This window comes from Mustela erminea, chromosome 4 (genome assembly GCF_009829155.1).
Source record: "Mustela erminea isolate mMusErm1 chromosome 4, mMusErm1.Pri, whole genome shotgun sequence".
Lineage (NCBI taxonomy): Eukaryota > Metazoa > Chordata > Mammalia > Carnivora > Mustelidae > Mustela > Mustela erminea.
The window spans coordinates 2,574,003-2,600,652 of record NC_045617.1 but is presented as its reverse complement, the minus strand read 5'-3'; the positions used below and the strand labels follow the sequence as shown (position 1 = coordinate 2,600,652).

The following is a 26,650-nucleotide window of genomic DNA, read 5'->3' as shown; positions in this document are numbered from 1 at the left end:
TTGTGGGGCACACGGGGCCAGGGACCACGCAAGGGGAGTTCCCCGGGATGTGGCACGGCACCCGCTGGAGCTGGGTCATTCAGAATCGGGCCTGGCCTTGCCCTGGTCAGAGCCAGGATGGGGGGGCCCGGGATGATTCTTAGCTGGCGTCTTCAGGTCCCAATCTGGGGCTTCGCTGAGGTGCACGGGAACAGCAAGGTGGAGGAATTCTGTTTCACTCAAGGTTCCTCCAAATCGTGACTCCAACCCTCATACGCCCGATCGGCCTCTGAACGTCAGCGTGGAGCAAAATCCAGTGGAGACCGCCATGTGCCCCAGCCTGGACCCCAGGGCTCCCTGCCATCCCCGCTGGCCCCGGTGGCTCGGCAGCCCAGTGACCACAGCTGCTGTCACAGAAGGCCTCTGGCCAGAGTGAGCGGCCCCTACCTCTAGGGCCTGGGCTCTGGGGCTCTGTTTGGGGCGGGCTGTAAGGTGTGTGCAGTGACCACGCTGGCTGGCTGTGCTCAGAGTCATCGGACGGCAGTCGTTTTAACAGATGCCATCTGGGGGACTGTGCGAGGCGGCTGTCGGGGCAGGGCCCACAGAGTTCTCCCCACACCCCCTGGCAGACACCGGCTCTGGGATCCGTTTAGACTCATCAATGTGGGTGGCTCCATCCTGGGCGTCTCCCCAGGCAGGGTTTACAAAGCAGTGGGTCTCCGGGGGTCAGTGGTGGCACCGACCCAGGGTCACATCCAGACACAGTTCACTTTGCTACGCGGCGGGAGGGAGGCGTCTAGGGAGAGAGCGGGATGCTGCCTGACATCCTACAGTCCAAGATGGTCCTCCCTGAGAAAGGATTACCCAGCCGAGATGTCACCTGCGTCACGGTGGAGACACCGGGGACAGCGGGTCCCATTTAGTTATTTATTTATTCGAGAGAGAGACAGGGAGCGAGCATGAGTGAGGGGCAGAGGCAGAGGGAGAGGCCGACTCCCACTGAGCCACCCAGGTGGCCCCTGCTTACTCCGTTAAATGTGCCCCACGTCTGGTACAGATGTGCCGTAATTTACCCAGTTGTGTCCTTACTGACGGACAGTCACCTTATCTCCAGGTCTTTGCTAAACAGAAAGATCATCAACCAGTATTTTTTTAACACGTGTAACTTACATGCTCGATAGACTTCTAGAAGTAAAATTTCTGGGTAAAGCATTGTATACAGTTTAAAGTATCGATGGGTTTTGCCAAAGTGTTAAAATGTCGCCCCATCTGCTGTCTCGGCGACAATGACGGTGGCGGGGAGCAGGCCCCGCACTCTGTTCCGCAGCCAGTGTTTGCCACCCTGTGGGCGGAAACCCGACGCCTGTGTCCTTGTTCTCCAGGTCCCCACGCAGCCCGCACTCTGCATGGCACCTGCTTCCGCCCGGAAGGCGCCACCGCGTCACTGACCTCGTGTCACTGTGCTGGGCACACGCACCAGCGCCTGTGACAACGAGAAGTGAGGACCCGCGAGTGGGCAAGGACGACGGAGCAGCTGGGGTGACTCACGGGCGGTCCACGCAAGAATGCATTTGTAGGAGAAACACCGCTGAAAAGCAACTAGGGGAAACTTTTGCAAAGAATTATTTTGAAAATGTGTTAGTACTTAGTTAACATTCATGTAAATCTTGATTTTAATATATGTTGAGATTTCTTCATTTAAGAGGGACTAAATAAGAAGGAGCTTTCAGCTGTTCTGTCTTTAGTTGATGGGGTTCTAAAAGGGAACCATTTTGTGTAGAAACAGAGACTTACAGAAAAGCGCCCATAGGACTTGGCCAGCGACTGGGTTCTGGAGAGCGTTGGAGCAGGAACACAGACAGTATTTGTACCCCTGCTTCAGGGCCTTCGCTTTCAGTGAGCTTGGACAAACGTGTAGCCAGACAAGAGGGGAGCAGGGTGGCGGGCAGCCCCTGCCGTCTACGGGGTGATGGGACTCTTACCCAGTCGGTTGCACGGGTTCCGCTTGAAGAGGGCTCTCAGCAGACTCTGGGCCTCCATGCTGAGGAACTGCGGCATGCCCAGCTTGGCTCTGCAAAACAGAGTTGGAGTTTGGGATGGGAAGGATGACCAGAGTTTTCTCAGGCACTCTGGGGTCCTGCTCGGTCCGCATCAACACCCAGGGCAGCAGCGCCCAGACTCTTGGTCTTAGAGCTCCTTCACACTTTAGAAGTCACGGAGGGCATCAGAGAGCTTCTGTTTATGTGGGTTCTACGGGAGAAATTTGTATAGTAGCTATTTAATAATTCACTTAAAAATAATACAAACATTAAAAATAAACAATAAAAATCTCATTAACGTAAGTAACATTTTTAATGGAACTGAATTATGTTTTCCAAAATAACAACAAAGGCTTTGGCTAGAAGAGTGCTCTTGTTTACATTTTGGGAATCTCTTCTGGGTTAAATGACAGACAGTCAGAGACATTTTTTTTTAAAGATTGACTTATCTGAGAGAGAGAGAGAGAGAGAGAGCATGTGTGTGCGGGGGGGGGGGGGGGCGGGAAGGGGCAGAGGGAAAGAGAAGCTTTTGCTGATTCAGCACTAAGTGCAGAGCCCGATGCGGGACTTGATCCCAGGACCCTGAGATCATGACCCGAGCTGAAACCAAAGAGTCTACCACTCAACCAACTGAGCCACCAGGTGCTCAACAGCCAGATCCTTTTATCTGTCTCTGCTCAATCTGTTGTAGTACCATGAAGAAAAATCTGGGACCTCACAGAACTTGAACAAAAACCCTAAAATTTGTGTGGAACCAGAAAAGACCTCAAATTGCCAAAACAATCTTAAAAAGGAAGAGCAAATCTGGAGGCATCACAATTCCAGATTTCAAGTTATATTACAAAGCTGTAGTCATCCAAATAGTACAGTATTGGCACAAAAATTGACACATAGCTTAATGGAACAAACTAGAAAGCCCAGAAATAAACCCACAATTATATGGTCAATTAATCTTTGACAAAGCAGGAAAGAATAGCCAACGGGAAAAAGACTATCTCTTCAATACATGGTATTGGGAAAACCGGACAGCACCATGCAGAAGAATGAAACTGGACTGTGTTCTTACAGCACACACAAAAATAAACTCAAAATGGATAAAAGACCTAAATGTGAGACCTGAAACCATAAAGAATCCTTGAAGAGAGTGCAGGCAGTAAGCTCTGGCACTGGCCCTCGCAACATTGCCTTAGGAGATACATCTCTTAAGGCAAGGGAAATAAAAGGAAAAATAAACTATTGGGACTGTCTCAAAACAAAAGTCTTCTGCACAGAGAAGGAAAGAACCAACAAAGCTAAAAGGCAAACTGCGAAACGGGAGGAGACGTCTTCAACTGACGCATCTGACAAAGGGTTAGTACCCCAAATACATAAAGAACACATACAACTCAACATACCCCAGACAAATATGACAATTTTAAAAAACGGGCAGAAGACATGAATAGATATTCTTCCAAAGGAAAAACCAGATGGTGGACAGACACATGCAAAGATGCTCCACGTGACTTGTCATCAGGGAAGTGAAACTGAAACTACAGTGAGATGTCACCTCACACTGTCTGAAAGACTAAAACCCCAAACAGAAGAAACAACAAGTGGGCAAAGATGTGGAGGGTGTGCAGAAAGGGGAGCCCTCTTGCCCTCGTGGGAGAGCAAGCTGGTGCAGCCACTTTAGAAAACGTGTGGACGTTCCTCAGGAGGTAACACTAGAGTGGCCCTATGATCCGGCAAGGACACGGCGAGGTGTCCCTGAGCACAAAGATTACAAAAACACGAACTCGAGGGATAGATGCACCCTGCGTTTACAGCGGCATCATCTACAGTAGCCGAGCCGTTGGAGCAGCCCCAGGACAGGCTTGCAGGCCCCAGCAGCGCGTCAGACCCCCGGGGATCCTCAGATCACGCTTTAGGACCCATGGGGCCACATGCTGCCGGTTCAGAAGTGCTCATCTGCTCCCAAGTGAAAAGTGACAAGTCAGGAGTCCACACCCGGGATTAGCTGCAGGGAATGATTCTACTTTTAGAAAAAGTAAAGCTCTTGTTCCCCCTTAACATTAAGAGAAACAGAAATAGCCAACCCCAGACAACAGACTGCAGCCGTGCACATGTCGGTCCAACAAAGGTCGCGTGACACCGGAAGACACTGATCAAATCCTCTCTGTGGGGTTTCCTGCACTAACTTCTCTCCTTCCGTTTAAACAATGGGGTGACCTACAAAAGCTTAAGCTTTTTAGGTGCCTCTTGCTTTCACAAAAGTCCATCGGCTGCGTCTGAGAGAGCTGGTTGTGAGGACCCGTGGCTTTACGGCGTGTCCTTCCGGTGCAGGAGTCCCCGTCCTCGCCCAGCAGGGGGCCCTCGATCTGGAGCTGGGGTGTCCGCGTCCCCCAGCGGCGCCCCACCCCCACCGCGCTCCTGTTTCCTCTCCCAGATCTCTCCGTCCGACATCACCTTAGAAGGAGCCTGCTCACATCTGAGGTGTTAGAGCGAGACCAGCACGGGGTTTAGGCTTCTTTCTAGAATCCTAAGAGCAAAATGCATTTGCATAGTAAATGACTCTTCCTGAGAACTGAACAGAAAACTTGTTTGTATTCTGGTACATGGGCAACAAGATTCCTGCCAACGTCAGGCAAGAGAGCTCGGGTACCTGCACAAACGGGGTCAAGAGGTAGAGAAAGAAAGAGGAACCAACCTCTTTCGTTCTCTCTGGAGCCCCTCTTCCTGCTGCCCTTCTGAATCTGTGCTTCCTTTGTGAAGGTCACTCATCACCACACCTAAAAATCCCTGCACTGGACAACGTAAGCAGATTTCGCTGGTGGGGAATGTTATCTGCGGTGGAAGACATCATCAGGACCCCTCGGCAATCCCACTCACTCTGTCCACTGTCATTAAAACGCCAAGAATGCTTCTTATGGCGATTGCTAATGCCTACTCGAGGACCTGGGTTTCCCACAAGGAAGCTCCGGTATCAGAAGCCACGAACGAGTCCTGGACAGGTCTGCAAGGGAAGGCGTCCCGTACTCACTTGAGGATGAGGGCCATGGTCTCCTTCCTGTCCTTGCCCTGGAATGGCAGCGATCCCGTGAGCATCTCGAACTGCAGAGCAACACAGAACGGGGAGAGTGAGGGTCCAGACTGCCCGGGTGGCCCAGCAGAGAGCCCGGACGGCGAAACGCAACCGAAGTTCACTTATCCCAATCCCGAAGCGCCAAGCTGAGCTGCTGGCCGACACACGCGGTGTCCCTGAGCGAGCCCAATGGCCTCGAGTTCAGTGGGGAGGCGGGAAACACCAGGAGTAACGAGACTGCAGTGGGGGAGGGGCTGAGGGCTGCGGAGGCAGAGCGGGTGTGAAGGGATGGCGGTTGGGCTGGGCAGCTTCTGCGGGGTTGGTGGAGGACCCCGTCCTCCTCTGGCGGGTGCTGTTGAGGGGACCAGGGCAGAAGGACCTTGGTCCGTTTGGAGCATCTGGTGAAGACACGACGGCACCAAAAACATCTCCAATACCGGCTGCCACGCACTGAAAACAGTAAGTGGACCTTTGGCAGGATGGGCTCCGTGATGAAGACGGGACTGAGGGTCAGCCTTTCCCGAGCAAGACTTCTCTCTCACACAAAGCCCCTGATGACAAGCGCACCGCTGACCCCTCCCGAAGGAAGGAACGCAGCAGCAGCACCACCAAACCCCCATCCGGGACACAGGGCACCGAATCTAACTGAATCGGGCCACAGCCTCGGTCCCCGGCCGTGTCCTCATGTCGTTCCAAATTACTGCAGAGCTGTGAACAGCACAGACGCCAACAGCACAGCTGTGAGATACCCACGCGTGTGCATGGGTCTCCTTCTGCTAAATGCGGTCCTATACTGTAAATACATTTGCTCTTACGGTTTTCCTAATAGCACTGTCTCTTCTCGAGCTTACATATTGTCAGAATACAGCGTGTGATACATAAATGTACAAAATGTGGATTAATCTACTGTTTATGTTATTGTAAGGCTTCTGGCCAACACCAGGCTATTGTTAGTTAATTTTGAGGGGAGTCAAAAGTTACACGTGGATTTCTGACGACCTTCTGGGGTCGGCGCCTCATCCCCATGTTGTTCAAAGGTCTACGTATAAGCAAACAACTTCAGTGCAGGAGTTTGTAGGATCTTATTACATTTGCCTTACTTTTGATTTTGACGGATGGCATCTCTCTGTGTCTTTAAAATTTATTCTATAGAACTTTTCCTCTGCATTATGAAAATCTTGGGAAACACATCGAAGTAGAAAGACCATAACCATAACCTGGAGTCCCATTACTCAAAGAAAGCCACAATTAACACGTTATTTCCTTCTAGTTCTTTCGTGAAGCTGTTTTTTTTTTTTTTTAAACATGGTTTTATATACTCACTTTTCACAGAATAAGATAAAAACTTCCCATACTGATTATAAAGTCTTCATCATATCACTTTCTATGTGGATGTACCAAAATACGTTTATCTGTTGCTGGACACTTAGAACACTTCCAATTTCCTGCTATTGTAAGTAATGCTGGAACGTACCTAAAAGCTTTCCTAAGATCTGGAGCTTTCCTTGCGATGCACTATCAGGAGTGAAATCACAAATTAAAGAAATGCATGTGGTTAAGGCTTTACGAATCCTCTCGGTTTGCTTTGGGAAAGTAACATTTTAAAAGAAACGTAAAGGTTCCTGCTCGCTGCGTGTCTGTCCCGGGCTCACTCGTTCGATGAGGGCGCACAGAACAGACCGCGGGCGATCGGTCAAGACGGAAGTCATAAACACTGGGAGTGAGAGCGTCCGGAGAGAATGGGAAAGCAGACAAACACGACCAAACTGAAAGGTGGAACGCACTGACAGGTAAGCTGCCCTTCCCGAAGACAGGATGAAAGTTTGCAAGTTGATCCCAGAAATTAAAATACCTCGGAAAATAGAATCGTATTAGCAAAGAGCCTTCTCTTCCTAGTTTGGGTCTATTCTCTTCCCCTCTGTCCTTCCTTCCTTGAGTCTACTATGAATGAGATTCCGTTTCAAGGAAATGCCTTTAGGCCACATGAAACAAGGAAGCGGTTGCTCGGGCTACAGGAACGGAGCCCGTCCGGAAGTCTGCGCGCCGGGTAACTGTTTACTGCGACTCAACCAGCAACTCGCACACATGTGCCTACTGATTGCTTCTCAGCTTGGACCACGGCGCCCAGGAGCCGCTCCCTCGTGCTTCTCCCCCGGCCTGCCCACCTGCCTCTACGTCGCTCCTCCCCACGCAGCACAGTGGGAAGTCCTGAGCCCTTTGTGAGCACCCGGCACAGCGGCGTACGTGCGGTTGGTGATGAGCATGACGACGGTGCCGGTGATGATGGGGAAGCCACGGACCTTCTCAGCCCACATGTGTCTCTCTGCTTCAGCTTCGCTTCCAGCCCCTTGAAGGGTTCCCTCCCCATCCCACGAGGACCAAGGACATCATCTCAGTATTACTCTTCTCAATAAGAAACTTCTCGGTATTTAACTATGTCAGTAAATCAGGGCACTTCTGGTGAGCTTTCCTGGGACATTAAACATAGTAAGAGTTTCGGTCTGGCGCTGGATGGAACTGAGACTGGCCAAGGTTTCCCGGACAAAGGAATATAAACCGTGGCCTGCCGTGGGGTCCCATGCTCCAGCCCAGGAGCTGGGGCTGCCCCAGGGGACGCATTCACAAGTCAGCTCAAGGTAGGGCGCTGAAGTGCACGGAGGGAGCCTGAAGAGACGGGGGAGCTGTACCGGGAGCGGTTGTGGGGTTTCCAGGAAGATAAGTGTTTTGGTGAATCTAAAGCAGTGGTTCTCCACTGGGAGCGTCTCTGCCCCCAGGGGAAATTTCCCGGGGTCTGGGCACAGTTCTGGGGGTCAGGACTGGAGAGGCTGGGGCCAGAGTGGCGGAAGGGATGCCACTTCCCACCCTACAACACATAGGACAGCCTCCACCCAAAGAACCGTCCAGCTCCAAACCTCAACAGTGCTGGGGTTGAAACCCTGTCTACAGGGACCCAACGAACCTGAAGGAAGGGGCCAGCCCGGGGGCCCCGACAGAGGAACCCAGATGGTGCCGGGAGCTGTGGACCGAGAAGCTTCTCTGGAAGAGAGAAGGGAGCCTACAGTTTGAGTTCATTCGGCTGGCCAGTCTTAAACACAAACTCAAGAGCAAGCGGCATTTTAATCTGAAAATGGGGCTGCTGGAGACGGCAGCCCCGAACCAGCTCTGGGTGTGCAGCTGTGTACGGACGATCCGCACAGACGGCTGCGGTGGACATCCAACACGTGCGGCGCCGGAGAACGGGAGAAGCACACCAGGTGCCGTCCTGCGTGACACCGCAGCACCCAGGAGAGGCCTCCTAAGCACACACGGAACGCAGCCCCAACGTCCTGAAGACTGCGCTCCAGACCAGCGTGGAGATGCTAGCGCCCTGCCGGGGCAACGGAAACCCTCACTAGGGCTTACGTTCTTGTCCAGTTACAAGTACCTAACTTCAGACAGTCGAGTTTGTTCCAGGACGAGGATCTCCCCCATCAATGTAGGTGTCTTCATACGATCTCTCTGGAGGGCACTTGGGGATCATCAGAGGACACGGGTGTAGTTCCTCAGTGTAGAAACACAAGGATGGGCAGCGGCCCCTCCAGCGTGGAGCTCGTACGTCAGGCTGCCCCCTCCATGGCTCTCCCCGCCTCTAACGAAGCTAGTGGAGGGCACCGTGTAAACACAACAGGCCCTCAGCGGACCTCCCTCCGCAGCCAAGCTCAGACACGACACTAAAGGCCACACTAGACCCATCCCTCCGTTGCTAATGGCAATTTGGAAGTCATTCCCGGTGTCGTCCAGGAAGTGCCGAACGCAGGAATCCTGACATCTGGCTGCAAGTTCGTGCCCCTTGGGGCCAAAGGGCTTGGTGGCCGGGACGAAATGTAGATGTGGCTGTAGAGCCATGATATGATTTTAAACCAGTCACTGAAGAGCCTTATTTCCACTTCTAGAATTGGAGAGAACAGTCTCTTCATGTAACGTCGAGATTTTTTTGGTTCAGATGAAACGCGAAAGCGTCTTCCAGACTCTGAGCGAGTTCCGCCGCGAGCCTTCCTCCTGCCGCCGGCCACCGACGGAAACCACAGGGCCGGAACCTGCGCCACGGGCTCCCCCAGCTGCTGTGACACACCGACTGTGGGTTCTTTCGACAAAAATGATGCCACCAGTTCAGTAAGAAAAGCCCAGCACCCACAGTCCCGGGGTGTCAACGATGCCACACCGTCACTGGAACCAGGTCTCCCTTAGAAAAGCCAAGAACCAACCTCTGTGTGATAGTCCCCAAAGTCCAGAGCATTCCTGTAGCTTTGGGACAAGGAAGGGCAGGGGACCCAGGTGGAGGGTAGGCCAGGGAGCCCACAGCCGTGTTGCCCCCCACGGGGCACAGAGTTCACGGAGCCTGCGCAGTGCTGTCTGTGATGGGAGTCCATGTGCAAGGTCATGGGGCGCCGGGGGAAGGCCTGGGCTGCGGAAACGCTCTGAGAAGGGTCTTCACAACAGAAGATGACGGACTGTTAACAGCAACGGGTCAGAGTGCCAAGAAGACACAAGACAGAACCAAGCTAAGGTTCGCCTCTGAATCCCCCTGCAGCCATGGTCCTGGGGGTTGCCTCCAGCAGGTGAGGCCGGTGCAGTGGTGGCCAGGCAGGTGGCCTGGACTCATGGAAGCTGGGCCTGGGACACCCGGGAGCTGGGCTGGGGTGCACAGGGCCGGGCCTCACGCCAGCTGAGGGACCCTCCCAGCGTCAGAAGTCTGGTCTGGACGGAGGGCCCGGGGAGCGCGGAGGGCCGCGGCGCGGTGCCGGCTGGGAGGGTCGCTGGACGGACGGGGAGCACGGAGGAGAGGAGGGGCCGGCTGGGACGGGGGAGGAGCCGCCGCCCCAGAATCCCCCGGGCTAGGCGGTCTGTCGGGGAGCAGGCACGAGCTAAAGCAAATTCAAGTCTCTCGACGTAGATGTAAAAATGTCTCGCTCCATGTCTATTTGGCTCATGTTAATTTTTGTAACCAAGTAGAAGGATTTGGGTTTGACGGAAGAAAGAGTCTCTAACACGAAAACCCCACATCCCTTCCCACCTTCACGCTCAGCCTGTGAACACGTTCAGTGTAAAGGTCTGACTCAATCCGCGTGTGACCTTACCTGCATCCCAGTTCTGCTTCCCCGGGGGGGTGGGAATTTCGGGGGGGCCGGGGAGGAGGCTGCGGGGAACGGTGGCCTCCCTGTCCGTGGGTCCCACCGGGACACACTGCCTGTGCGCATTTCAGGCCCCGTTTGCCCTGCTCCTTCCCAGACCTCTGAGCCACCCTGGGGACGGGACCGTGCTCTGGGGAGCAGGGACGAGGGACGCTGCCTCGGACCGGGGAGGCCGTTACCATGAGCACGCCGAAGGACCACCAGTCGGCGCTCTGCGTGTGTCCCCGCCGGTTCACCACCTCGGGCGCCATGTACTCTATCGTCCCGCAGAACGAGTAGGCTCTCTTGTCGTGGTCGATGGCCTCCTTGCTCAGCCCGAAGTCTGAAGCGAGAGAGCACAGGGCACTGCCTGAGTCGGGGAGCACCGGGGCTGTTTCCCGCAGACGCCCAACCCACGAGCCTCTGGGTCGCCGGCGTGACTTCCACCCGCTCTGCCCCGGCCACCGCACCCTCCTCGGATGAGGCGGCTTCACGCCCCCATGGGTATATTCCTCAACTCAAGGTCCTTCGGGAATCGGAAAAGCCCGGAGCACCTGTAACAGCCGCAGGAAACTGCGTTTTGCAGAGACCGACACGAAGTCCCGGGAGCCCCGCTGTTTCCGAGGCGCAGCAGGTGGCCCCGGGCGTGCTGGTGCCGAGGGCCAGTGGGCGGGGGTGGGGGGAGGCCGCTGGCTGGAGCTGCGGGGGCGGGTTGGGAGGGAAGGGGTCGCGCTGAAGGAAGGGGCTGGAAGGGGGGTTCAGGCTGCTGGGGAAGGAAGTCCCTGGCGGTGAGGCAGGCAGGGAAGACCTGTGAGCCTGTAAGGACCGCGGGGTACTTGCTTGGTGCGCGGCGAGTGCGTTCCCCTCCTTCCCCAGAAACCCTCAGCACGTCCCACCTTCTCCCCAAGCTCGTGTGTCCACGCACTTGGCGGGTGAAGGAGGCAGGGAACGCCCTGCTTCTAAGGGCCGGGCACCTCAGTTCCCGCACGTTTGGGAAGAAGGATGATATCCGCCCGTTCCTTCCCGGACCCCGTCGGGATGGCGAGGCCACTGCGGGGTGAGGACATCAGACACCCACGGGGGTGCTGCTCACCCGCAGTGTGAGGGGCTCGCTCTGCACATCGGAGTGTGGGGGTGGGCTGCTTTGCCTGGCCAAAACGGCAAATGACCACATTACGATTGATAAGTCATAATAACAGCAGAATCCATGATTATTGAACCAGAGCTAAAGCCCCAGTGCAGTCATACGATCAGTAAGTTGGACACGGCAGCTCCACATACGCATCCCAGCTCCGAAGCACAAGGGTGACTTCTACGGGACACGTTCAGTTCCTCATCTGGCAGAGAACTTCTGCAGCATTAACAGAATCTTACATCTCATGCCACAGGACCCCCACGGCGTGACCTCAGAGGCCAGGTGGGCTCAGGGCTCGCCGAAAGGCATAATCAGGATGTGGCATGGAAGCTCATGAGGCTTTTACAGACCGAACTTTGAGCACTGAGAGGCATGTAAAAAACACGTCGTCCATGTTTATTGCCAGTTACTATGCACTCCGCCCAGCCCCGGGGATCCACGAAGCCGGGGTAAGCCCACCCCAGAGGAGACAGGGTGTGGCGGGAGGCAGGCCGGCAAGAGAGGGGCAGCGCGACCGCAGGGGGCCACGGAGCGGGGAGGACGAGGTCTCCGGCAGGAGCGCTGAGGGACGCTTTGAGAAAACCACAGGGGTTGACCAGGTGCCCTGAAGCAGGGACAAGGTTCCAGGGGAGGACAGGAGAGTGCTAGTGCGGGAACGGCCGACTGGGGGACAGGCAGGAGCGGGTATGGACGGGCATGAGGCAGAAGGGGGTCAGCACAGCAGCTGGTGGGGGACAGCCCCCGGAGACGCCCACACCCAAAGCCCCAGAACCTGTGAGCAGGTCACCTCACTGGTCAAAGGGGTCCTGCGGGAGGGACGGGGCCACAGATCCTGAGACGGGGGATTATCCTGGATTATCCCCATGGGCCCAGTGACACAAGGGCCCTCATGTGGATTTGGGGCAGAGTCACGGAGATTCAGAAATGCTGTGCTGCTGGCTGCGCAGGGAGGAGGGGGCCACAAGCCCAGGGACGTTAGCAGCTCCTAGAAGCTGGACAAGGCAGCAGAATGGGCCCTCTGGAGCCTCCAGAACGATAAGATGGAGAAAGTGTGTTACTGTGAGCCACCGGGTCGGCGGCGATGGTGACAGCAGCAAGAGGACGTAAATACAATGGGTAACCTGGAGCTGGGGTGTGTGTTCTCAGGTCAATCTAATTTGGGGGCAACGAGAGGGGTGTGAGGTTCTCGGAGGAAGGCAGGTTCCCACGTGAATTCCCATGAGGTACCTGGAGCCAGGAAGGGGCCACAGTGTTGGGACGCGCTACGGGGACAGCCCCGGTATCTGCCGTGACCCCAGCACCGTGCGTCATCACTCTTGAACGGAGCAGTGAGGGTGAGAGTGTGCAGGGGAGGCTCTTTGGCCGGGAGAGAGGAACGGCAGGGAACCTGGTAAGTCTGAGCATTTCTAGAGGCTGTGAGGACGCGCACCAACGTAACGGAACGGAGCTCTCTGAAACCTCAGCGGTCGGCACGTGCTGGTGCTACGAGGCTTGGGCTCCGAGCTGCCCCCATTCAGCAGGGCCGAGCTGAGGTCCCCAGGACACTGCTGTGTTTTACGAACCTGTGACCTTAACGTGTCCTTCTTCGTCCAACAGGATGCTGAAAGACAGGGAGAAAACAGACGCTTTACGAGAAGCCTGGTGGGGCGGGGCTGACCTGGGGGCGCGGCGGGCCAGGCTGGGGGCGGTCCCCGCACGGAGTCGCCGGCCGCGTGCAGACGTGGGCTTCGGGATTTACAGCAGCTTCTGCTGGGTCACGAGTGGATTCACATCCATGGTGTTTGGGGTTAACGAGGCAAAAGCTGGGACCTGCAGGTTCGAGACCTCCTTTAGCCCACAGGAAGGTTCAGGAACCCTTCAGACTGTCCTGTGTGAGGAATGTGATTGAGAGGGTCCAGGACGGCCTTGGCCTGGGAGGATCTGGAGCTTCTGGAAGTTCTCCTCATCCAGGCAGGCCCTCAACGGCCAGGGGCGCACTCTTTCTTCCCACCAGCTCTCTGTGAGCCCCACCCTGCCTCTCGGGGCCGATCCAAGGCCTGCCGGGAAGCCTATGCTACCTGGGGCCTCCACATCACGGAGCCTTGGCGCTCTGCGGGCTTCACCTTGTCATAGGTGCAAGCGTTTGCCCCACCGGCATGGGACACCGAGAGCATCAGCCTACAGGGCGTGTCGCCCTGCTCGTCCTGCTCTCCTATGGGAGGGCGCCCCTCATGGCAGGGCAGAGCGAGAGACACAGGCCAGCACCCGGGGAAGCCCTGATTCCAGGCTGTCAGCCCTCAGGGTCCCCAGGGCTCCTAGACTTCCATTTCTTTATTTTTGCTGTAATTAAATCCTGTGCCATCAGCTCCTGGGGGTGCCAGTCCAGCCTTAAAGAGACCAGGAAGTGAAATGGAGAGAAACCACCGCAAGGCCTCGAGGTTCATACGGGCGCCTTAAACAGGGCGAGTGGTGACGTGCTGATGCACGAGCACACGGGTGGGCCCAAGGACAAGGTGCTGAGTGCCGTGAGCCATGCACAACAGAGGAAACGTATATTACACTTAGACGGGGGACCTAGCGCGGTCAGATCCACAGAGGCAGAACGTCAAGGGTGCCGGGGGCTGGGTGGGGAGGTGCAGGGGGCGTGAGCATCTCACAGAGACAGAGTTTCAGTTTTGCAAGATGCAAAGAGTTTGGAAAACAGACGGCACTGGTGGACGCACAGCGACGGCCCCAGAGCCTTACCCACAAAGGGCCAAGGTGCTCGTTTTCTAGGGGCGCCTGGGTGGCTCAGTAGGTTGGCCCTCTGCCTTTGGCTCAGGTCATGATCTCAGGTTCCTGGGATCGAGCCCCACTTCGGGCTCTCTGTTCAGTGGGGAGTCTGCCCCTCCTGTCTCTGCCTACTTGTGATCTCTCTCTGTCAAATAAATGAATAAAATCTTAAAAAAAAAAAAAGCAATACTCTTTTTTAAAAAGGTGCTAATTTTCTACTGTTTTTCTTAGCACAATTAAAAAAATCTGCCATGGGATCACAAAGAAAAAAAAGAGAGAGAGAGAGAGAGAGACCTACTATTTTATTGAAACGTGAAGGAAAATGTTAGAGAGCATCATTAAGATGACAATTTGTCAAGAAAGAGGTGAATGTTTTCATCTTTGCTTTTCAATTTGACTTAATCTTTGCCCAGAAACGAGCAGCTTTCAAGATGAATCCCCTGCTAATTCTATTTGACAACAAAATCTTCTTTCTCCAAGTCTGTGATGAAACCTTACTATCTTTAGCTGTAAAGATCCCTCTGACCTTTAAGGCGAGAGCAAAGCAGGGAGCACACTCCCGGGAGCCCGGGGCTCACAGCTCTGAGTACCGCCTCCCACAGCCGCTCACCGGGGGAACAGCGGCACCTGACAGGCCACTCTCCTCCCTGTGGGGACGCTGGACATAGGGCCTTGTGCAATTATTGGGACACTGATGGACGTGTGCGGCCAGTGATGTTCGACCGGGGCAAACTGCTGTGGGTCGTACGTCAAAGCCCCGCGGGATGTGAGCGTCCTGCTGGTGTGGGACAGACGCGCTCTGCATCCTGTGTGGATGCACACTACCCAGTCGCTTCCTGTAAGCGACCAGCACGTCCAGCAAACACGGCAGCCGGGAGAGCTGTCCTTCCCTTAGCGCGGCGCCCATGAAAGAGAAAGGGCTGTGGGGCTTGGGCTGCAAGCCCGCTTTCTGAGTCCTCGGTGATGAGTCGGCCTGCAGCTACGGGCTGTCGTGGGCCCAAAGCTGATGTCCCACCAGGCTCTACCAGGGGCAGTCGTGGACCTCGGCCTTGGTGGGTGGAATCCAATGGTCTCATGGGACAGTGAATCCTGAGTGAGAAAATCAGCGACTTCGCCTTCGGGACTACAGTCAGTCAGTCCTACTGAACCCAACATAGTGTGCACCAGTCCCACTGCTTTGTGGCAGCTCGACATGGGAATGAGAAAAAGCTTGAATGGAAACTGTGATTTTGGAGGGAATTTCATCTTTCAATTGAGAACAGATTGCTCAAATATCCTACGATGTTAGGGAGGATCACCGCCAAAGACATGCAAAATCTCCCTGGAAGATCTGGGGAACCGGTCCTACCATCCTTTAGAAAATCTCTGCACAGGGGCACCTGGGTGGCTCAGTGGGTTAAGCCTCTGCCTTCGGCTCCGGTCATGATCTCGGGGTCCTGGGATCGAGTCCCGCATCGGGCTCCCTGCTCAGCGGGGAGCCTGCTTCCTCCTCTCTCTCTGCCTGCCTCTCTGCCTACCTGTGATCTCTGTCTGTCAAATAAATAAATAAAGTCTTAAAAAAAAAAAAAAAGAAAAAGAAAAGAAAAAAGAAAATGTCTCCACAGCTCGGCTGACGGCCACCGGAGATGGCCCGTGGGAGTCTTGGGAGGCTTCTGGGCTCTGCGGGCGGACGGCACAGAAGGGACCAGGTTGGAAGAAACAAACTAGCACCGAGGTGGCCACGCCTGAGGCTTCCCCACAGCGGGAGGAGTGGGGGGTGCCCTGCCCGGCCTTCCCCGCACAGCAGGGGCGGGGCCTGGCCTGCCCCACAGCGTCGCACGAGGATCAGGCCAGAGGCGACACCAGGATCGGCCGTACGGATGCGCATCAGCCACACCGGTCCGGGCACCCTGTCGGTGTGAGCAGGCGGAGCCCTCGCGGGGTGGGGGTCCCGCAGGAGGAGGGCCCCAGCCTCTCCCTGCTGTGCACCCCCACGTGGGGGTCAGACGGGGCAGCGGCTCCCGACGGGGGCAGCAAGCAGGGTGTGGAGGCGGCATCCGCACTTACTTCTCAGGCTTCAGGTCCCTGTAGATGATCCCCAGGCCATGGAGGTGGTCCAAAGCCAAGGCCAGCTCAGCCAGGTAGAACTTGACATCCTCTTCGGTGAACATCACCTAGGAAGACAGAACACGGTCGCTGGGCTTACTCTGCGGCTGGTCTGTGCTGAAGAACTCTCTCTGCCAGACGACATCAGTCACCCGCCAAGTGACTCCACTCGGTTCTGCTCTGCGGAAGGTCGCGGGCTCCCCCACCCTGCCCTGCGGCTCTGAGAGGCCACAGGAGCTCTCTCCAGTCCGGGGATCAGGGAAGGCAGAAGAGCCGTTCCCTACCAAGATGGCTCGATTAGCCCGTAAGTGGGGCACTCCGTCTCCTCCTCCTCCTTCGACCCCAGGCAGCATGGAGCTCTGGGCTGTATTTCTGGGTTGAGATTTTACTATGAGCGGCTGAGAGGGACCCGTGGGCGGCAGCGTCCCCGAGCCGGCATCCCGGTTCAGGCGAGCGGATGCATACACCAGGTCAGGTGCCCAGCACCGCTCAGAGCCACCGTCGGGGGGACGTTTCCACACCTCCTGTGCTTGGCAGGATCAGATGTTTCCGCACCTCTTGTACTTGCTAGTATTTAAAGCTGCCAACTAGAAAGCCAGGCTGCTATCACCGTCAGTGTCACTGATGTGACTCCTGAATCCCCGCTCTGCACGCAGACACAGGAAGAACCACTGTGCCTCGGCTGGCTGCCTGGGGTGCGCAGAGTTAGCATAAGGGCCGTTTGGGGAACCGGATGGCGACCAGGTCAGGCAGGCGCAGGTGGAACACGGGGTGCTTCCCATGGGGGCCAGGACTCACGGTGGCCCCGTGGTCCTGGGTGGTCACCTCGGGGACCTGCCAACCCTCACTGCCCTTCTGGCCTCTGGAACCTCCTGTTCCAGCTCCCGTGCTCAACAGGCGCCCTTCCTGGCTGGGAAATCGGCTAACATAGTCTGCGGGCTGACGTGGGGCCCGATTCTGCGAGCGGTCATACTCTCTCGACTGCCTGTCTCTGTCTCTGGAGCGGCTGGTCTGCGGGTCCGTGCTCAGAGCGCGTCGCCACTCGTCGAGTTCCTGGGGCACATCTCAGGATCGTCCCCACGTACGAGTGACAAAGAGCCTCCGTGCAGAAATGAAACACCCCACCATGCGCGTCCCTGAAGGACGTCAGTACAGGGACCCCCACACGCAGGACGCGGTCCCATGGCCTTGCTGAAAGAGGACGGGAAGCGGACACTTGCCCGCGTTGTTCCCGAGCGTCTGGTGCGCCCACACTTGACGACTTTGCCTTATTCTGAGATAAAGGGTGTTATGGGAGACGCATGTTCCCCTTGGGAGGTGTTTTTTGATAATTACTGTTGCCTTTTGGTCAGGAAGCCCAATGACAGACACTGGACAAAACCAAAGCCCACGTGGCCTGAGAGGGGAAGGGAAATCAGTACTTATCGGGGAGAGACTGGCAGGGGCCGCTAGTTCGGCATCTCTGGGAACATGCGAGCAAACAGGCTCCAGACACCTGCTCTTGGCTCAAGGAGGATCTGACGGCCCCAGCCTGTATTGCAAGGACCCTGGTACATCAGTTGTGCGCGGTCTGAGGGACCTTTAAGAACCGGGGAGAGAGGGAGAGAGCCGCCCGTGGGCCCTGGGACCCCTCCAGCTCTACTTTGATCTGTTGCTGACTTTGAAGTCCATGCAGGATAGAAGGATCTCCTGGCCGTAAAGTGGGAGGGCCAGACAAGGGGAGAGGACAGCTTGAACACATGGTCACAGGCAAGTAAACCAGGCTGTGCTGGATGAGACGGCCCCAGAGGGACGGGAGACCTGCGCAAGGTGCCGTCCCGATGTGCCGCGGCCTTCCTCACTGTGGTTCCTGTGAAGGAACTGCCCAGAGCCGCTGGCACTTAAGCCCCGTGCTGTTGGGGTCTGAGGCAAAAGACTGGCTTTTTCCACACCGCAAAGCAGAGAGCTCTTCACATCAGTTAGGGGCCAGAGAGCTTTCGTGTTGCCCTGGGTGACATTCTGGAAAATTCCTTGTCAGGACTGTGGTCGAGGACAAGCCCCAGGCTGGAAGCGGTCGTGGAGACCTCCTCTCCCGTGGGGAGGCCCGACTAGACGTTCTGGAAGCACATCCCGGCACGTGTGGGGAGCGTGCTCACGGCACCTTCCCATGGCGGGGAGTGAGATGCTGGGGAACAGTGTCCCCGGCCGCTACCACAAGCCCGTCTCTGCTTTCATCCGTTCCCCATGGGGCAGTGCACACAGCGCGGGGGTCGGTGCTCCCGGCGCCCGGAAGCACCTGTTTGTTCCCCATCTTTCATGGACAGCAGATCGCATCTCCGTGCGACCTTGCAACTTCTCTAAAACAGATGCACGCGCGCACACACACACACACACACACGTTCACACCATGGAACCCCCAGAGCACGGACAACACACGCTCACACTCAGCGTGCACACCACGCACACACTCTCTCCCACTCAGCACGCACACTGACCTCGCTCGTGCTCTCACCCGCACGGGCGGCACGTGCGCCGCGCAGACCGCCCCCGAGCTTCACCCCGCGCACCTCTTTGGAGAGCCGGCTGAAGAGGTCCCCTCCGCGCAGGAAGTCCAGGATCAGGTAGAGCTTTCCTTCCGTCTGAAAGGCTGTGGAAGGAGGGAGGGTTGGTGTCCCGGGGGGCCCGGAACGCGAGAGGGCTGCGGCGCCCTACGTTCCAGAGAGAGGACTGCAGCCGGGCGGGGGCCCTCGTTGGGGCAGAAGTCCGGGAGAGGGTTGGCCGGAGTGAGTCTGCGTCCCCCACTTTCACTAAGTCCGGGGGCCCGTCCCTTCTCTCTTCTCTCCTTCCCTATCCCCTTCCCTTTTCAGTCACAGACGGGAGGGAAGATCCACGGAGGACAGATCCGCAGGCTCCAACTGCTCTCGCTACGGCCACCACCCATGCCGGGCTCTGGGCACCACCAGCCTCGTGGCGAGGAGCCGGATGACGGCCCGGGGCCCAGTGTGGGCGAGGCTCCTTCCCTCCGTAGGGCTGTATCCCAGACAGCTCCAGCTCAAGGAACTCCATCATGTGGCCCCTTCCCTCCCAGAGCCATCGGTGACTATCAGTCCCAGGCGTCGTACATAATGGCACATGGGGCCCCTGTTCTAGGTCTGAGCCGTGATGACGGGCCCACTGTTTATGCTTCTGATGTTGCCCACCATTTAGCCAGGTGTGCCTGGGTTTCTAAAAGAAAACACTAGAAACATGATACGGGTTAGGGTTTTAGAGACAAATAACCTTTAACTAAAAAATCCTTCTCAGAATTGTATGAAGTACGGATTTTATCCTCTCTCCTAGGGCTTGACAGGCAGAGGGAGAGCAAGTGTCTTTTGCTCAACCACAGAGCCAACGTGGAAGACACATTTAGAAATCCTTGAAAGAGGCCTGGTTCTTCTTCAGAGAACCCCCCCGGCAAGAAACTGGAGTGCAACAGGCGTCTGGATCTGACAGCGGCGACTGCGCGGTGGCCCAGGTGGCCGTGGCAGGGGAGCGGTCAGCCTCCCTGGGCGGCTTCGAGGCAGAGCTTCGCCACCTGTCTGTGGCCACCAGGCCCTTCAGCAAATCCACACGCACCATCGCTCTTACCAGCTTTGAAAGGACAAGACACACATGTTCTACGGGGGACTGAAGCGTTTTCTGAGTCATCAGGTGACCAGCACAGAGCGAGAAGCCTCTGCCCTCCGACCTCTGGGCATGGCTCACACGTTAGCCTCTTTCAGTCTGTGACAATGTCGCTGACAACCCCACACCCAGCGCCTTTGAAACCAACAAGGTAGGTTTTTGTTTTTTGTTTTTGTTTTTTACCCTGTATTTCCCTCGTATTAATTATTCAGTAGGGTAGTAAGTGTTAATGCCCTCTGGCACCCCTCATTCATTATTTTTAGTTTGAAGATTTCACTGCTTCCCCAAGCAGGGTACCAACAGAAAGCAAACTCTGAGGAGTCTGTGGGGTGCTGCAGGTACGGGACCAAGAATCACAATAATTTGATTGTGTCTCATTTCTCTTCTAGGAAACAGAGACAGTGCCCTCCCCCGATAGAACGTTTTAGCATTTTCTAGGAGTAAGGACAGTCTCTTTAAAATGTTGGAAACATAGTATTCACTTAAAATATGAAGCTGATGCCATTCTGGTTAAAGAAACTATTGGGTCATAAAGCATTTTCTTCTAAAACAACGCAAAAATATGTCACAGATTCACCTCAATCTAGGCCAAGACACCTTTCATTATTATGATTATTATTTTACTACTTTATCAATGATGATAATTTACTTAGAAGCAAAGTGTAGCCCCCTCACTTTAGTCTCTGGTTGAAACAGGGGATCTTGCTCCCTCAGAGAGGAAAAATGTGGAAGACATTACGGGCTGCAGTGGGTAGGCAGCCCCTTGCCCCACAGGTCGGGCCCTCCTGACCTAGTGTTGTTTCATTTTCCTTGGATTTGGGGAAGGTTGCTTAGGTCCTCTCAAAAGTAGGTTATGTTTTACTCTATTTACCATAATGCAGCTTTACAATGAAAGGGTGATTCACTTCTGCCAAAATGTCTCTCTCCATCTTCGACCGCACTCGGTCCCGAACTGCAAAACAGAAACACAAAGGCTTTCAAGAGGCAGGGATGGGGTCCTAGAGTACATGGAACCTAAAACATTAGCTACAAATAAGTTCCCCCAACGTTTTGTTACAACACTTTTCAGGCAGACACAAAAGCTGAAATAGTAGGATAACGATCGCCCTTAAACTGTCCACCTAGAGTCAACACCTGTCGTCTTTCTGCCACATTTGCTTTCTGGGTCTTTCTCTGTCTCTGTGTGTCTCTCTCTTCACACTTACACACATCATAGCCAAAACTCTGACACAAAATCATGGACACTGTGACATTTGACTCTTAGCTGTTTGTGAACAGCATTTTCTAGGAGTAAGGACAGTCCCTTGCTGAACCTCTGACACGACTGTCAGCTCTAAGAAAACTGACAATCACCCCACAACATCATCCAGTACCCAGTCCACATTCAACATCGTCACCGACAGCCGTTAGTTTTCCCAATGTGGGAGCCCGTCACGGTTCACATGTTCCCTTTGGTTGTTATAGCTCTTTATTCTAGACTAGAATGGTCCCACAGTTTTTTGTTTTGTCCTGTTTTTCTCAAGTTTTGTGGACTTTGTGGCCAGGCCAGGCCAGTTTCTTATAGACTGTTCCATGTTCTGGGTTTGTCTGATTGGTGCTTAACCGGCGGCTCTAAGTTCTTTATTCCCACAAACTGAGGTTAGGTCTGGAGGCTTTACAAGACTGAGGTAAACACCACCAAGCGTCTCTGAGGTGATGCCGTGCACGTCAGATCGAGCAGATGGGCTGTGTGTGATGCGGGACCCTCTCTGGAGGCCACTAAACCTGACGGAGGGATGAAAGTGACAAGCCATCAGTCTCTTCCTACAAAGACCTGCGGGTCCCTTTGTAAGTAATAAGTCACCCGCAGGGTGCTCTCTAGTATGGACTGAGCTACGGGCCCTACCACTCCTCCATCCTAGACAGTTAGCATACGCTTACGAACAACCCTGGCTTGGGTCATTAAGGGCTACAAAATGGCGGTCTTCTCATTTCTGACGGAACTGGGAGTCAAGAGGAAGACTGCTTCTCTCTGTTCCTGAGGACAAGCAGGCACTAGGGATTTTAGAAAAATTAGTGTGTTTCAATCAATTACATTATTATTCTCTTTCCTGCTGACATTTTGTCCAAAGTGCATCCATCTGGGAATACAGACGGCATTCATTCTGAGGCAAAAATAAACACGCCCAATAGGATCACCGCTTGAGAAGAAGAATAAACCCCAGGATTCCCCTAAGCACATCGATGCACCAAGGGCAGTGACCTCGTACCGTCCCACGAGGGCAGAGGGAGATCTCCTCCGAGTCCTACACAGGACCAGTGTAAGTATCGCTTTACCAGACAAGGCATTTAATTCATCCACATTTTGGCTTTGTGATACGTACTTTAAGTTTTCATTGGAGAAATGGTTCCCAAAGAATGACTGTAATAAAAAAAAGGGGGGGGGAAATGGCGAGTGCTGGGAAGGACGGAGCAAGTCAGAACCCGCGGACAGAAGCCGGTCGAATGTGGAAAACAAAGTGCCTGTCCCTCCAACAGGAAAGCCAGGACTGCTGCACGACCCAGCAGCTCCGCTCCTAGGCTTACGTCCCGAAGCACAGAAGCCGGGCGCTCACACGGGTGCCTGTGCACCCGCGCTCCCAGCCGCGTCACTCACAACAGCCAGAGGAGGAAAGGAGCAAAGCATCTGCCGGCGACGAGCAGGTACACGACAGACGAGCAGGTACCCGGCAGACGAGCAGGTACCCGATAGACGAGCAGGTACACGACAGACGAGCAGGTACCCGACAGACGAGCAGGTACCCGGCAGATGAGCAGGTACACGACAGACGAGCAGGTACACGACAGACGAGCAGGTACATGACAGACGAGCAGGTACATGACAGACGAGCAGGTACCTGACAGACGAGCAGGTACCTGACAGGTGAGCAGGTACATGACAGACGAGCAGGTACATGACAGATGAGCAGGTACATGACAGGTGAGCAGGTACCCGACAGACGAGCAGGTACCCGACAGACGAGCAGGTACACAACAGATGAGCAGGTACCCGGCAGACGAGCAGGTACCCGGCAGACGAGCAGGTACCCGACAGACGAGCAGGTACACGACAGATGAGCAGGTACACGACAGACGAGCAGGTACATGACAGACGAGCAGGTACCCGACAGACGAGCAGGTACCCGACAGGTGAGCAGGTACCCGACAGACGAGCAGGTACCCGACAGGTGAGCAGGTACCCGACAGACGAGCAGGTACATGACAGACGAGCAGGTACCCGACAGACGAGCAGGTACCCGACAGGTGAGCAGGTACCCGACAGACGAGCAGGTACCCGACAGGTGAGCAGGTACCCGACAGACGAGCAGGTACCCGACAGGTGAGCAGGTACCCGACAGGTGAGCAGGTACCCGACAGACGAGCAGGTACACGACAGACGAGCAGGTACACGACAGACGAGCAGGTACCCGACAGACGAGCAGGTACCCGACAGACGAGCAGGTACCCGACAGACGAGCAGGTACACGACAGATGAGCAGGTACATGACAGACGAGCAGGTACACACCAGATGAGCAGGTACCCGGCAGACGAGCAGGTACACGACAGACGAGCAGGTACACGACAGATGAGCAGGTACACGACAGATGAGCAGGTACATGACAGACGAGCAGGTACCTGACAGGTGAGCAGGTACCCGACAGACGAGCAGGTACCCGACAGACGAGCAGGTACCCGACAGGTGAGCAGGTACCCGACAGACGAGCAGGTACATGACAGATGAGCAGGTACCCGACAGACGAGCAGGTACCCGACAGGTGAGCAGGTACCCGACAGACGAGCAGGTACCCGACAGGTGAGCAGGTACCCGACAGACGAGCAGGTACCCGACAGGTGAGCAGGTACCCGACAGACGAGCAGGTACCCGACAGATGAGCAGGTACATGACGCGAGCTCCCTCCGGACGCTGGCGAGCTGCTTCTCCTTAAACGGGAATAGAATTCCGATGTGCGCCGCAGCCGGGAGCAGCCCTGAACATGCCACACAGAGCCAAACCCGCCGGACACAGCGGAACGGAGACTCTAGGACTCTGTCTACGTGGGGTCCCTCCAGCCGTCAAACTCCAGGAGACCCACGGGGACGGAAGGGAGCCGGGGGCTGGCGCAGGGGCAGCGGACAGGCCTTCTGTTTGCGGAGCACAGTTTGGGGTCTAGAGACTGGCGTGAAGGGTGTAATGCCACTTACAAGTGGTGACAACGGTCCGTACGCTGCTACGTGCGCTTCACGACAGTTAGAGAAAACAGACGTCCCCTCGCTCCTGGTCACGGGACGGTCTCCTGCCTCGGCTCTGCTTATGCTTCACTCTTGCTTCCGGTACCCACGCCTTCCGGGGCCCCCTTCCCTCCAGGGCCGTGGCCACGTGCTCCTCGTCTGCCTGCTGGGGCACGGCAGCCGCCGGCGACAGCAGCCCGGAGCGCACAGCCTGGCTCTGTCGCTCAGCGGGCAGGCTGCTCTCACGAGGTCATGGGGACGAGGACGAGGGGCAGCGTGCGAATCCTGCCCGCACACCCCGTGCTCGCGCTCACTGCTGGGCTGGGCTTGACCGGGGACGCCTGCGGCTTCCTCTGATCCTCCTCTCAGTCCCCTGCTGGTCTGCTCCCATACCAGCGCCAGGCCCTGGTGACCACAGTGGCCTCGGTGTCCGTCAGGATCAGAAGCCGCGAGACAGCAGGGAGGGCTGTGGGCAGAGCTGCAGGCCGCCCCGTGGCACCAGCACTGCCCGGCCGTCTCCACGTCCCCACGGCCCCCAACTCCCAGCACCAGAGCACCAGGCGGGGCGTGGGGGGACCTGGTTCTCCATCGTCAATGCCCTGAGGACACACAGTGGGTCCTCCCTGTCTGGACCAGTGCAGTGGGACTGCACGCTCCCCAGGCCTTAGCGAGCGTGTCAGCGAACCCTGCGTTCACGGGAGAGCAGACGGGGCTCGCTGTAGAGAGAAGGTGGCCCAGGCCGGGCCGGGTGGTGCCACAGCCTTCCCCGGGGCACATCTTGCTGGGGCCACGATGCGCCACTGCTGCTGGAAGCAGACTCCAGCCTCAAGGAGATCACAGACCCTTGGGACACAAAGGAGACCCAAAGCGGGCTCGGCTAGAAATGAGCTGTGGGCAATGGCCGTGAGGGGGGGGACTGTCGCCCCAGGACCTGCGTGGAGCACGGCGCTCTGAGTGAAGACGGTCGCTGGGCGTAACTGCAGCCTCGAATGGCCGAGCCGTGAGCCCCGGATTCAGGTCCTGCTCTCCTCAGGGGTTGTGGTCATTGCGGGCAAGCCTTTCGGAGGTTGGGGGGCAGGACCTCGTCTTGCCTTCCCGTTCATCATCTGTGCGTCGCCGTCGGGGGCGCGAGGCTCTGCTCAGTGTCCGTTCTCTCTTCCGTGTACACAGAAGACGGGCCGCGGGACGGCGGAGGGGCGGGTGCCCAAGGCACAGCACGGGCTCCTCGTGAGGCGAGAAGACACCGACCCCGGGACACGGTCGGTGCCCCTGCTCCTCAGAAACGGGGCCGGACGGCGAAGGCACAGCGCTCCCCACCTGATCTCGAGTTTCCTTCTCCTCCTGCCCACTCCCTGTCCACTGGGTGTCCGTCTTCTCTGTGTGGCCCGAGGAAGCAAAGCCGCGGACTGTCCCCAGTGAGGAAGTGTCCCCACGGGAGCCGCGGTGCGGACACGGCAGTGAGGGGAGCCCCCGGAGGCCTCTCTGTGCGTGTGGGAGCCGGGACGGGGTCCGGAGAAGCAGGAGGGACGCTGAGGGGAAGGCAGAGCCGTACGCTGCGGGCACGTCCCACGAGTGACCGTGGGGCCATGGGACTGTCCCTCCTAACGCAGTCAGAAGCCCTTCGAAGCTGCCCGCCATGTGCACCCACACTTGTCCCCGCACCCCAGGCCTGGGCCGCCTCCTCACAGAGAGGAGCTCGTCGCTGCCTCCGGGTGGCCTCCTGGGTGTCCCTCATCTCAGCGGAGCGGGCCAGGCTGACAGGGCCCAGGGGACCGCAGACTCCTGTCCCCTGAGGTGCGTCCTCCTCTGGGAGAAGTCTCTGTCCCCCCGGCCGTCCTCGGACAAGATCCGGGGACGCAGAGGAGCTGGGACGGTCTCCGTCTTCCGCGCCCGCCTAGCACCGCCTCGTGAGCTTGATCCTCAACGCTGGCTCAGAGCATCTAAAAATCTTCTAAATAGGTTGATCTTATCATTGTCTTAGATCTGTTAGGCCTGAGGAAACCCGCTTTGCCATGTACCCGAACACTGTGTTGGCATGGAAGCCAGCGGCCCAAGGAGCCTCAAGTGAAACCATTAGAAAAAGATCTTACGTTTAAATTTCTAAGGAACCGTCGAGTGATAGCGGAGAAAAAAATATGTATTTCTTCCCTTCCTTTTACACAAAAACAAATTCTAGGTCTACTAAAGAGTTAAGTGTTTAAAAAAAAAAATCAATCCGTGTTAATGACAACAAAGAGGAATGCCCATCCGATGTCCGGGCGGGAATCTGGTTCCTAAAAGCGACGCAGAACGACACAGGGAAGAGGGAGAGAGTGACTCACAAGCGTGAGATCGCGACATTAAAAGGCCAGTAAAGCGCGGGGACGTTGCGTGAGGCAAACGGAGAGAAGGCCAGGAGGCTCCGTGAATGCAGGGGCCTCGAGGGAGGTAGAGACGAGCCAGCAGCTCCGGTGGGAGACGCTTCCACACACCTGTGCCCCGACAGCGACTCCGCAGGTACGCACGGGTCCTTCCCGGGAGGCGGGAGGCAGGCTGTGTGCACACGGCACACACCTGGGT

At 56.3% G+C, this 26,650-nt stretch overlaps 1 protein-coding gene across 5 annotated transcripts in view; it reads right to left on the bottom strand.

Annotated features, from left to right (window-relative positions):
- The window catches only part of RPS6KA2 (ribosomal protein S6 kinase A2), a 303,443-nt gene that overhangs the window by 40,913 nt on the left and 235,880 nt on the right, over positions 1-26,650 (bottom strand). For all 5 annotated transcript variants that reach the window (XM_032338508.1, XM_032338510.1, XM_032338513.1 and 2 more), the window contains 7 exons: positions 20,714-20,794; positions 18,747-18,826; positions 16,162-16,268; positions 12,927-12,964; positions 10,430-10,572; positions 5,038-5,108; positions 1,962-2,050 (listed from right to left, as the gene is read on the bottom strand). In XM_032338508.1, the coding sequence (XP_032194399.1) occupies positions 1,962-2,050; positions 5,038-5,108; positions 10,430-10,572; positions 12,927-12,964; positions 16,162-16,268; positions 18,747-18,826; positions 20,714-20,794 (609 nt within the window). The remainder of the gene's footprint in view (positions 1-1,961; positions 2,051-5,037; positions 5,109-10,429; positions 10,573-12,926; positions 12,965-16,161; positions 16,269-18,746; positions 18,827-20,713; positions 20,795-26,650) is intronic.